Raw genomic sequence first — 11,769 nt, 5'->3', positions numbered from 1 at the left:
CGTTAAAAAAAATCAAATAAAAACCAAAAAAACATGGCGTTGATTGAGCTAGCCAATGGATAAAATCTAAGAGATCTATGTCAAGCGATCAGCATCTTATCTGTCGGGGAAAAAAAAACGTGAAGAGTGAAAGTATGCAGTGAGGTTTGTAATATCCGGAATGTGTGGGTATTACGCAGCAGCCAATGTGGCACCTACTGGAAGTTAAAAGAAGGAATCGGGTCACAAAAAAATAGCATTTTTTTTTTACAGATGCAAATGGGCAATTGTCCAAAATTAGACGTATATTATACACACACATGCACAAACAACATTAATTATCTACATCGAAGATTTCTCAGGAACTGGACGATTTATTCTTTTGTCGGACAACCACTAAATTCTCGTTTATGTCGAGAATTTAAAAGAATGAAAACAAAAAAATGAAACTTGTGTTTTACCAGGTGAGCCAATTTTGAGTAGATTAGCTACACAGAAAACGGTGCAATTACCATAACAGGATGAAATGCGTGTTCCTTCTTTTTCGCCTGTTCTCTACCCAATTTTGGAACATAGGAGGCACACCATGGCGAATCTTTTTCAGAAGAGATTTGGCCTCAGTAAATGTAGGTGGTCTCATCACGACGCAGGGCAAAATTTCAACATTTATTTCCCCTTCACTCGCCAATGTGACGGATGGCTATCACAACTAACGTCTGGCGCCATATTCTTTCAAACAAAAACAAAAAAAACAAGTAAATGAGAAAATGGCCTGAAAGTGACGATTCACCGATCGTCTTGCAGTGAATTCATCATTGAAATTTCAAAAAAAAATAAAGCAGCACTTTCACCTTCTTCACCTGAGATCGACCGATACATGACTTTTACCCCCCCACTTTAGTGCGGATCATCTTCCGCTGGAAAAGCTGCTCCGTCACGTAGACAACAACAAATACGTGTCGTCTCCGGAATGGCCCGTGTACAAAGACTATATAGTCCTCCCCATCCACGCATTTTAAAAACGAAAAAAAAATACATTTTTCATTTAAAACCATTATACCTTTATTTTTAAAAAGTTCTGGCAATAGCCAAAGAAAAAAAAAAAAACAACATTTATGATCATAAAAATTTGTCATCGTCGATACATCAGTAAGTCAAGCTCAGTCAGACGTTGTCCTTTCTCTATTGTATATACCCCCCCAAAAAAAAATGGATTTATGATTTCTTTTATTTGAAAAATATCATTATATGTTATTTTTCTTTAGCCGGAATGCGTTCCGGAGTCCTTGTTGTTAAAGGCTACCGTTTTCTTCTTCCCCCCCTCCCATCACCTTAACTTTTTTTTTTTTTTTTCCTGGATTATAAAAAAAAAAAAAGAAAAATACACGCGGGGTATAGAAAGAAAAGGGAGGGAGCGGAGACAAGGAGAGAAAAGAGACGGCCCGGACCCTGACCTCAATTCCGCCCGGCTCCCTCCTCCCTTAAATCTATTTCTTCTTCTTTTATATTGTGACTCTCCATTTTATTTTTGCTTTTTTTTTTTAGTAGAGGGGGTTAATTTATTATAATTTTTTATAAAATTGAATATTTCACCGGATTGATTGACATAATCATTTCAAAATGTAGCGGTGCGTTAATCACTGGATTTTTATTATATCGCGTAACGCGATGTTCATCTAAGTGCCCCACCCTTGCAAAAGAACCAAGCAATGCAGATAAGAAATGTTTGCCCAATTTGACGCTTAATGATTTGATTAAATAAACGAAAATATTTACGAGTTGAATGTGTATTCAAACATTATACAGCGAGGTGAAGGGATTGCCGATTAGATTTCGTGTATAGTTACATCGAAAGTGGGTCGCGTTGACACTTGCAACACAGACTATATTATATGCATTTAAAAAAGAACGATTTGTTCTCATTTCTTTATATACTTTTTGGGCGCAGTTCTTCTAATAAAATATGCAACATTACGACATGTGCATATGAAAAAGAAAAAGACAACAACTGGAAAACTGCCTGTTTGGCAGGTGCTTTTGAAACGTTCTAAATTTTCAAAACACGAAAAATTGTTTTGTGTTTGACTCGATTAAAGTCAAGGAGTGCTCTGTTTTTAGCATGTTAACACACGTATGTCCATCCGTCATCGTGGCAATTTTTACCTGTCTCTTTTCCACCTGTTGGATCTCGTGATTTACTCCGAGGAGGCACTTCTTTGGAATTTCACATCTCGCCGAATTCTCTTCAATCGCCAAAATTCGCTACGGACTCCACCCAAAGAACGACCACGCCCTATCGTGTCTCTATGTAATTGGGTAGGCTCCATTTGTGGCATGATGGACCCTTCTGATTATCTTCGACCACCCGCCCCCCTAGCCGAGTATTCACGCAACTCTATTGTCGATTCGACTTATTCATGACTGATATGTATAATACTCGTTACGTACCATCACATTCGTGTTGTGCTTCGATGAGAGAGAGAGAGAGGGGCAAACCTTGACAATGCGACCGCAAAAAGAATTCTATCGGAATCAACTTGGATTGTTTCTATGATTGTGCACATCATCTCGGAATTGACAAGGCCATAGGTCACAGTCAGCAGGTCCCTTTTGCTATTCAAAATGACAGAAACCAATTCGAATTTCCGATTTTTATGGTAATTGGGATTTCTTTTTTGTGTGTCGTACACCTGGCCCTGTGTATCTATACACCTTGTAGATATAGGTGCTATACGTGTACAGTGAAATGAGAGACACGCCTTGACCTTGCCTTCTATGTCTCCTTTCCCCATTCCTCCGCACTAGATATTCTCAATTCGTGTTTGGCTGTTTCACGTTTTTTTTTTGTTAGTTTTTTTGCAAACCCCCTTTCAAATAATTATTCATCATCTCTGCCTCGCAGATCTCATCACGAATTGTTAGAATAATAAATTCACGGGATCGAAAAAAAAAAAAAAAATTGCTGTCGATGTTTGTCTTTGTTTCTCGGCGTTTGCTAATGTCTGACCTCGAAATTATGGTCTCGTTATGACGTCACCTATCCTTGATTTTATTCGAAACTTTTTCTTATTCGGAAAGACGTCACGCAGTTCAAAGTTCCCAGCGTTTCTTAACGGATTTGTCACTATCACAAAGGGCGCAATCATCGTTATCGCAATATACACACGAGCACGCACTTCGTCATCGTTAGCGACACAATGTGTGCAACACACACACACACACAAAAAAAGAGATCCCCACCACAAATCAAACAGGTGAGATTCGTGACGTCACACCTGACCTCATTAGCATCAATCGATTTATAGGGAGAGGAGACTGTTGCAAGAGTGAAAGAAGTTGCGTGTAAACTCGTTTCTGCATACGATTCATTCACGATATATCAATTAAACTAATTGGTTCATTATCTGCATTTCTAACGAGAGAAAAAGGAATTTTAAATGGGCAATCGAACTACTGCAGATGTTGGTCAACTTGATACGGGGACCAGCATCCCATTTTATACAAACTGTCGTGAGCGATAAAATCATTTGCGATATATTCCCCCCCTCTTTCTTTATCTGTCGCAATACAAATATAGGGTCCACACCTTTTTTTTTTTCAAAACACATCCTTCTCATTTTTTTTTTTTTTAGGTGGAGGGAAGTACCGGATGGTTTTGAAGTCTTTTTTTTTTCAGTGGGAAGGGGGAGTATATCTCAATATACCTGTGTTTGCGCGTATATGCCGTAGCCCTTGTCAGAAAGAGAAAAAAAAAAGGAAAAGGGAGACACAACCTTGTCCGAACGACTTCTCTCTCTCTTTCTCTCCTTCTCATTGTATACGAGGCAGGGTTTTTTTTTTTTTCTTTTTGGCTATTGCTCACTTTATATAGCCGAGGAAAAGAGAGAGAGAGAAAGAGATTATCCCGCAGCCCGTCAGTCAACCGTCGAACGCTGTCGGGCACAGCCGCATTGGCTATTTGCTCCTACTGTTTTTGTGTTGTATAGTATTAAAATTGTTTTTTATAAAGACGTATTGGTTTTAACGTATTGGTTGTATCCATGTCGGTGAATTGGGAATAGAATAGGTCGAAATTTGTTGGGCTCTAAAGTGCGTTACCATCATGACGAGCGTTTACCTGTCGATTTGAAAGCAATTGAAATTCAGAAAAATTGATTGGGAAAACTTGAATTGAAGAGAATTCCGCAAGAAAAAGAAAAATAATTCAATTTATTTATCTAACGAAAAGAAAGTTTTGATTATCATCTCAACATTCTAATTTGGATCAGTGATGGATTGTAAACGCCATCGTTGCCGGTTAACGTCTTTATCGGACGGTAAGTCGAAACAAAAATCCGTTTGTTTTTCAATCGCACGTCACCCCTGGGCCAAACACAAATATGCAAAATATGGCTGTACCGATTAAAATTCAATCGGGATCCTTTTTAAATAACGCCAATGATTTTATTGGTTCATCCTGGTGAATTTGAATAAATTTTAAGTACCATATTTACTGAAACAAATGATAGCTCTTGTTATTCACCGTACATTACGCTACCGGCATTTTTGTTATCGTTTTCATTTTTTTTGTTTTTAGGTTAAACCAATTGTAGCCGACATTGAAAAAAAAAAAAAATCTGTTTTACCCCCCCCCCCTCTAAAGGTCGTTCGATCAACTCTTTTTTTCTTTCTCACCACATATGTAAATGTAGAGTAGCCGTGAGTTGTTCAAGGCTTTGCAAAATCTCGTTCTCCTCGGCCCCCTATCGAGATTGCTATGATTTTTCTAACTGTCCCCGATGAGCCAAATGTTCCATAACAAAACCGCTAAAACTCGTTATGGCGTGCGAGCGGCTGGACAAGAAGAAGAAAAAAAATCGCCAATCCTTGAACGACCTTCCTTTTTATTTATTCGGTTGGCTTATTCAGCATCTAAATAAACGCAATATTTTTTTCGCGATCTTAAGAAAAGCAGGCCACCTTGTCCGACACGCTGTCTGCTACGCCAGCAGAATAGCTGATCGTGCGGGATATCGGAGCAGCTCTGCGGAATTATTCCGAACGGCATTGCATTCCGTCCTTGATGATCAGACACATTTTTTATTGGTTCTATATCTATTTTTGTGTGTATTTGTTTGCGCCCATTGGCTCTCATCAATCATCATTTCTCTTATAAGGACTCTGTGGATTTATTTCGATATAGCCTTCAGCCATAAAGGATAGCTGTTCTGATTGGGCGACCTGAGCGTGAAATATAAAAGTGAGAGGAGCACACAAATCTGTGGGGCGCTCACCGTACGATTTGCGTATCGTTAACATTTAGAATTGAAAAACAATGTAGAAAAAAGAAAAAGAAAATGAGAGTTGAAAAATCCCGTCTATACAACCTTCTCTTCATCAGACTCGATCGTCACCTGTGTGCACGCGATAACAGTCTCTTTCATTCTATATTTTTCACAAATGATACGGCGTCTGCAAATGCTTCAATTTGACACAGCGGCACGCAAGTGAAAGGAATTCTTCTTTTTCAATACTTGTTCACTCTGGGCGAAAATAATATGCGATAATGAATGGAAACATTTAGGAGAGGCTATTTATTCTCTTTCGAACAAAAAACCCGACTCAGCGACGAAAGGTGAAACGACCGCGCCCGAATTTCTCGGAAGAAATAAATAAAATGTTCCGAGTTTGAAGAATAACTAAAATAAGAGAAAGACTTATTTTTATTTTTAGGACAAAATAAAAATTTTTGAAAGAAAAACCGGTAGCAAACAAATATGTTGGCCATACATTGCTCCCTTTCTATACGTAATCAACTGTCATGGAAGACTATCACCATGCAGTTTGTATTTGTTTATTTATTCATATTTTTTTTGTTCTCGTTTTAAACGTGTCGAAATCAGGCAAACTCCACGTGTCCGCATATGGCGTGACTAATGCGTTTAGCAAACTAGAATCACGTATGCATATCTGCAAGGCAATTTGATCTGTATAAACGGCTTGCGATCGCGCAACGTAGCACTATATCCACGTGATGAAATAGAGCTGATGGACGTAATAGCTTTTTAGTGCTGTGTGACAATAAATTTGATATTCATTTATTGCATTATGAAAGTGATAGCAAACAAAAGTTCGGTAGCTCGATTTCGGGACACGGTGATAATGAGAAATGAAAGCCAATCTTTTTCGCTTAGTCAGCTGTTCACGATCTTGTTTAGAGTTGCATAATTTGAAACCCTTTTTTCCCCCTCTGAATTGGTATGGTTGTAAATAAAGGCGTAGAAGATGTCGTTGTGTTCAAGGGATTCTCTCTTTTTTTTCCAAAACGATTCGTTCGTGAATTCACTTGATGGCAGTGAACTTTGACGCCCTCGGAGTGATTGAGTGTTTTTAAATCGTAGTGTAGTCAAAGAGATTTGGTTGGAATGCACCTTTCACTCTCGAGCGTGTAAAAGGGAGAGACGCACACACGCGAATTATGAATTCATATAGTCTGTAGATGGCCAAAGGGTGTCCATTCCCGGAAATCTCAACACGCTCCTTAATTAGACTGCGCTAAAATCGCACGACCAGTACAAAACTTCCTCCTCTTACTTTTACGTTTTTGTTTTTGTTTTTTGTTCACTTGTAATAACACACACACAAAATAAGGACCTTCAAATTTGAAGGTAATGTTTGCCCCCGCACGCGAAAATGCAAATCATTTCATGGGGAATTTGATTATTAAAACTCCCACACTGCAAAAAAAGGAAAATTCATATCAAGGTGATGCCATAATGAAATCCCGACAGCAGGCAGCCCCTGTGTACGCTTTAAAACATTTTTGTGTGTGTGTGTGTGTGAAAGAAACCCCATGAATTTGCATTCCAGTTTCACGGTCATGGCTATAATATAGCGAAGGATGTGCCTATAGTTTTAATTGTGTTAAAACTAAACGGTTGATGCAATTTTTCTGCATCTTAAACGGCAAACAGGTGACGCCAGCCATGACGAAATCACGCGTTCATTAAAGAATACGAGAGTTGCATAAATTCTGCAGCTGTTAATTGCAAAGAAATCGTAGGTCATTTGTTCGTTCGAACCGATAGGAAAAAGGACACGACTGGACGGCGTCTCCCATTTGGCCGCCTGCCCGTCTGCTTAAAAAATAAAACTATCCGGTTTACTTCTTTTTTATCCGAGTCATCTTATTGAATAAATCCTCCCCCAGCGTGAATAGAAAAATTTAAACTTTCCCCTTTAAGATGAGAAAATCAAAACGATGTCGTTGTTGGCTCAACGAAAAGAAGAAGAAGAAGGGAAAAGTAAAAGTAGAGCAGAGTAACTAAACCGCCATGATTGGCTGTTGGGAAGAGATGAAGAGGAAAAATAAAAAGTGAGCGGGAAAAAAAAGGCAAATGGGACGGGCAAAAGAACGGGGAAAGGAATGGCGGTCACGATTCGAAGCCAAGGTCGGGGACGTAGAAAAATATCAAGAATCCCACGTCTTCGTTCTTTTCTAGATCTATTCGCCCACGTCGGATAGAAATTTGAAAACCACGAAACAAGAAGAAAGACTTTCTTTTCATGTGCTACCTTTTTCAATTTCAACATCACCGTGATTAGCAGCTCGAAATAGTCCCGCGATTGGATGGCCGATTTCCGATGTGCGCACCATTTCCCTATATGGAGAATGAGTCTTCCTTTTTCGCATTCTATACATCCGCCAATGTGCAGTTGAAAGAGTTGCAGCGAAATTGTTTATTTGAGTTTTTGGTTGAACGCGCCAACTATTTAGCCCCGTTTTCTCCCCGTTGGGCTGTGAACTTTCACATCCTCTTACCCCGCTGCTGCGAAAATTGCGCAACCTTCTTCTTTTTGATCGTTTTTGTTTTGTTGTTTTCTTTGGCAAACTCCCACGGAAAAAGAAACACGCATTTACCGCTGGAAAAAAAAAAAAGGAAAAATAAAACGTTTCAGTTGGTCTCTGCGTTCGATTCATTACGACCGCCAATGATTTTTTGTCGTTTCACAGCAGTCCCGCAATGCAACATCTTCTTGCTACTAGCGGCCGTTCTGGTTTGCACGAGCCAGGCCATTCCTGTCGGCATGCCACAGGTAAGTTGCCAACCATTCTCATTTCCGGTGGCTTTATTTTGATTGAAAACGCCTTTCAATCGCGTTAGATTGCTGACATGGCGTCCATCGGCTCGTCGGGTTTCTCTTGCGAGGGCAAAGTCATCGGTGGTTATTACGCCGATATCGCTAGCAAATGTCAAATGTTTCACGTTTGCACGCTCGGACAAGAAGGTAAACTATTTGATTCAACTGTATAATATTTAAAAATTAGAAAACAGTTTGACCACTACCATTTATTTTGTTTGCCCCCCCTTTCAGGAGAAATACAAGATATCAAGTTCCTTTGCCTGGCCGGGACCGTTTTCGATCAAGAAACGAGGGTAATGTTTTTTTTTTTAAACGAAATGATTGTGCCGTTGACCTGAATTTCTAAAACAATTTTTCTTTTTCTTTTCCAAATTTCATTCGTCATGGACGTATAGGTGTGCGAGAGAGTCGACGAAGTGGACTGTGCCAACTCGGAAGCCTTTTACAATCTCAATTTAGACCTCTACGGGCAACACGGCCTCATCCTGTAAGATTTAATTTGAAAAAAAAAATTAATTTTGAAATTGTAAATGAATTTCTTGTTTATCGTATACAGTCAGACGGGCCGTAAAGTGCCGTCGGGCGAGGCAGGCTCTTTCGCCGACGAGCACAATGTCCAGCAGACGGACACGTTCTACGATTACGCCGATTACGATGAAGTAGTGCCCGTTACGTCGACTGCCACTTCAACTTCGACTGAAACAATGGTGATGACGTCATCAGAGGCACCAGCAACAGAAGCAACAACAACAACAACAACTACCACAACCACAACAACCGATCCACCGACGTCTCCAATCATCCTAGAATTACCGTTAATTTCGTTTTTCAAAGAAAACATTCCACGAATCGTTAACTAATTTTATTCTTAATTCTTTAAAATGATAGAACATTCAGCGAAGCCGCCAAATGAATTATCTTCTTCGACTTTATCGCCCCCGATGATTCACTCCACAACGGAATTGAACAAACAGCCGGAAGCTCCTCCTGCGCGACGCCCAAGTGACATCGCCGAGGACGAGGACGTCTTGAGGTTGTTGGGTCAAATCGAAGCCGACGTTCCGCGAATTCCATTTTTCGGTAAATCTTCCAGCGGAAGCCGCAGCGTTTTCCATCCGCGCATTAGGAGGGACACCGTGGAATCTTCTTCTTCTACTCCGGGGCCGAGAAGAAACAGGACCAGAAGACCTGGAACAGGACGTCGGGGCTACAATTCGACGACGCTACGCTACTCCACTGAAACGGTATCGACTCCATCACCGATTCCGGTTGATAACACAGGGCCGTTCACCTGCATCGGCCGTATTAATGGTGGCTTTTACGCTGACGTGTCCAGCGGCTGCAGACGATTCTATACCTGCGGGGTTGGGAAAAAGAACAGGTAGAATAATGAAAAGAACTAGTTCCGAAAATGTCTCTTTTAAAACAAAATAATGTTATGCAGAGTGGTGTCGCACGCTTTTACGTGTGGTGTTGGGCTACTCTTTGACCAGGCGACATTGACATGTCAAGACATTGATAAAGTGGATTGTTCCTTATCACCGAATTTCTTCTATCTAAACGATCCTGCTCTCCGCCCAGGTAAATTCTAGTCAATAAAGGGATACAAGGAATTTATTAATAATGTTAATTTTGAATAGCCGTCACAGAACCAACAGTCACGGATACGTTTCGATCGTTGAAAACGACTACACCTCCTCCTGAAACAACATCCTAGAATTTTCGAATTTTTCTTGTATAGAATAAAAAGTCTTAAACATTTGTTGTGACCATTCGTCGGATTGATTAGTCTTGTGCCATTGATTTCCAAATATCAAGAATACATTCCTATCATAGGAATATCTATAGGGAAATTATTTATTTATTTTGATGCACTGGTTACACGTGACCACTGATCAAATCTTTGACAAATTCAAAGTAATTGTATTTGATGTCGTATTGCATATCGTACCAGTAGTTGACAGCTATGCAGCCGTGAGACTGGCGGACGTGGTGGAACCACAGTGAGGGCAGGTACAGCATTTCTCCTTTGTGAACACGACAGTGAATTTGTCGAACATTTTTATATTTGGGATATTTATTGTAATCTGGATTTAATGGGTCTATGTCTATCCAGGGAATGGCTCCATCACCTTCTGGTACTATTTTTAATTCGCCATCGACTTCTTGATATCCAGCTGTGGGATAATTGACGTAAGGTATCCAGGGCTGGTCTGTAGGGGGATGTAGGATAAAATCTTTGTGGCCAGAAACAACACAGTACATATTCTCGTAAGGATCCTTGTGCACTGCAAAGGACGTGTCATGATTATTTGTATGCCTTTTTGTGATATTTTTAAGTGATGGAGGCCACTACTTGATGTGATTGCTCGCTCATCTCCCATCCAGAAATTAACAGCATCAGGCTTTGCACCAAACAATGTAGAAACCCATTCAATCTCGTCAGCAGAATCTGCAATCAGTTCAGGAAACTCTTCCGTTAGATTAGAATTCTGCTTTTGGATGTAGTGAACTCTGTTTTCAACAGGGTTTTCCAGTGAACACAAAAACTGATCCATGGGCATCACTTTTTCTAGAGGCAGTACAAAATGTCCATCTGTGACAGCATCGGCATAGCCATTGGGGGTGACGGTGACTGTGACATCTTTAGTCCCATAATGCTGCCTGTTATAAAATTGAAAATGATATTAACAATTCATTAATAATAAGATTCGAAAGTAAAACTACCTAAGGTATTCAATGTTCCATTTCGATAAGGCTGGCCAGCTGGCGAAAGCATTACGAATAATCACAGGTCGATTTTGGGCCACAAAGTTACGATAGAATTCCAAGCATGTCGGTAATTTTTCCAGGTGCGGTATGCTCGTTGATAGATAGAGTTCTAAATAACGATCATTATAAGACCAATTTTACAGCTAAATTATATTCAAGCCAACCGAAAGCTTCACTGGAAAGTTTCTCAAACGCGTTTGTTGACATTTTTCACGAACATGCTGTAGCAGACGGATAAACAACTGCAAGCGTAATGACGTCATTTACCGGTAATCCATCTCCGGCGGGCTATTTGATATAACATTTTACATTAGTTTCGTTGCAGCTGTGAATCGAGAAAAGAAAAATCAAAAGCAACAGGTTAATATTGCCTGCATATTCAGAAAAGGAGTGGTTAGATTCTGACGTAAACGAAGGTTAGTCTCATTTGCATTGATCTCAATGCTTTTACGTAATACCAAACTAGCCGTAAGGTTGGGAATCCAATGCAGAAGAACACAGGTTTAGGGTAGAAAGCGATTGAGAAGGACGGGAACGAAAACTGGGTCTTTTACCTTACCCTTCCCGTTGGAAATGTGTCGACGAAAAGCAAGGAAGTTATTAAGTAGCCTTGAATTTTCAGCTTTTGGTTTGAATTTTTGGACTTTTTTTTTTTTTTTGCAAACGTCCAAAGGCAAGGGCACGATAAAGGACACGGGTCTAGTTCGCATCTTTTTCTACCGTTTTAGCTGAATTGGTTTTCAATAGCGTCCAAGTTCTTCCAAGGAAAAGTGTTGTTTCATCTGTTTTTGGGTCTCAACGATGTCACGGCCATCTGTAATTCTTTGCATTTCAAACATTGCAAAAGTCAGCAAGCAGCCAACTTCCCATAGCTAAACAGTAAAAGATTTATGT

General features: G+C 39.9%; 2 protein-coding genes across 3 annotated transcripts; one reads left to right on the top strand and one right to left on the bottom strand.

Moving 5' to 3' along the window:
- Nucleotides 1-3,888: 3,888 nt before the first annotated feature.
- Nucleotides 3,889-9,939, top strand: LOC116925900. The gene is made up of 9 exons (XM_045174896.1): nucleotides 3,889-4,295; nucleotides 7,973-8,055; nucleotides 8,124-8,247; nucleotides 8,335-8,396; nucleotides 8,499-8,590; nucleotides 8,660-8,931; nucleotides 9,001-9,484; nucleotides 9,548-9,684; nucleotides 9,744-9,939. The coding sequence occupies exons 1-9, from the start codon at nucleotides 4,250-4,252 to the stop codon at nucleotides 9,818-9,820; spliced, it is 1,377 nt and encodes a 458-aa protein (XP_045030831.1). The 5' UTR covers nucleotides 3,889-4,249; the 3' UTR covers nucleotides 9,821-9,939.
- LOC116925901 (bifunctional peptidase and (3S)-lysyl hydroxylase Jmjd7) lies at nucleotides 8,951-11,196 on the bottom strand. 2 transcript variants are annotated; one of them, XM_032932660.2, is made up of 5 exons: nucleotides 11,040-11,196; nucleotides 10,831-10,984; nucleotides 10,460-10,767; nucleotides 10,055-10,391; nucleotides 8,951-9,945 (listed from the first exon to the last, which is right to left on the bottom strand). In XM_032932660.2, coding segments are annotated over exons 1-5 (843 nt in total). In that variant the 5' UTR covers nucleotides 11,083-11,196; the 3' UTR covers nucleotides 8,951-9,944. The 2 variants fall into 2 exon arrangements, with proteins under 2 accessions (XP_032788551.2, XP_032788550.2); XM_032932659.2 differs by lacking the exon at nucleotides 8,951-9,945 and having other exon boundaries at nucleotides 9,947-10,391.
- Between the last annotated feature and the right edge of the window lie 573 nt (nucleotides 11,197-11,769).

Source organism: Daphnia magna, linkage group LG6, assembly GCF_020631705.1.
Source record: "Daphnia magna isolate NIES linkage group LG6, ASM2063170v1.1, whole genome shotgun sequence".
In the NCBI taxonomy this organism is placed as follows: domain Eukaryota; kingdom Metazoa; phylum Arthropoda; class Branchiopoda; order Diplostraca; family Daphniidae; genus Daphnia; species Daphnia magna.
Note: the sequence above shows the minus strand (reverse complement) of the source record. Positions and strands in the feature narration are given on the sequence as shown.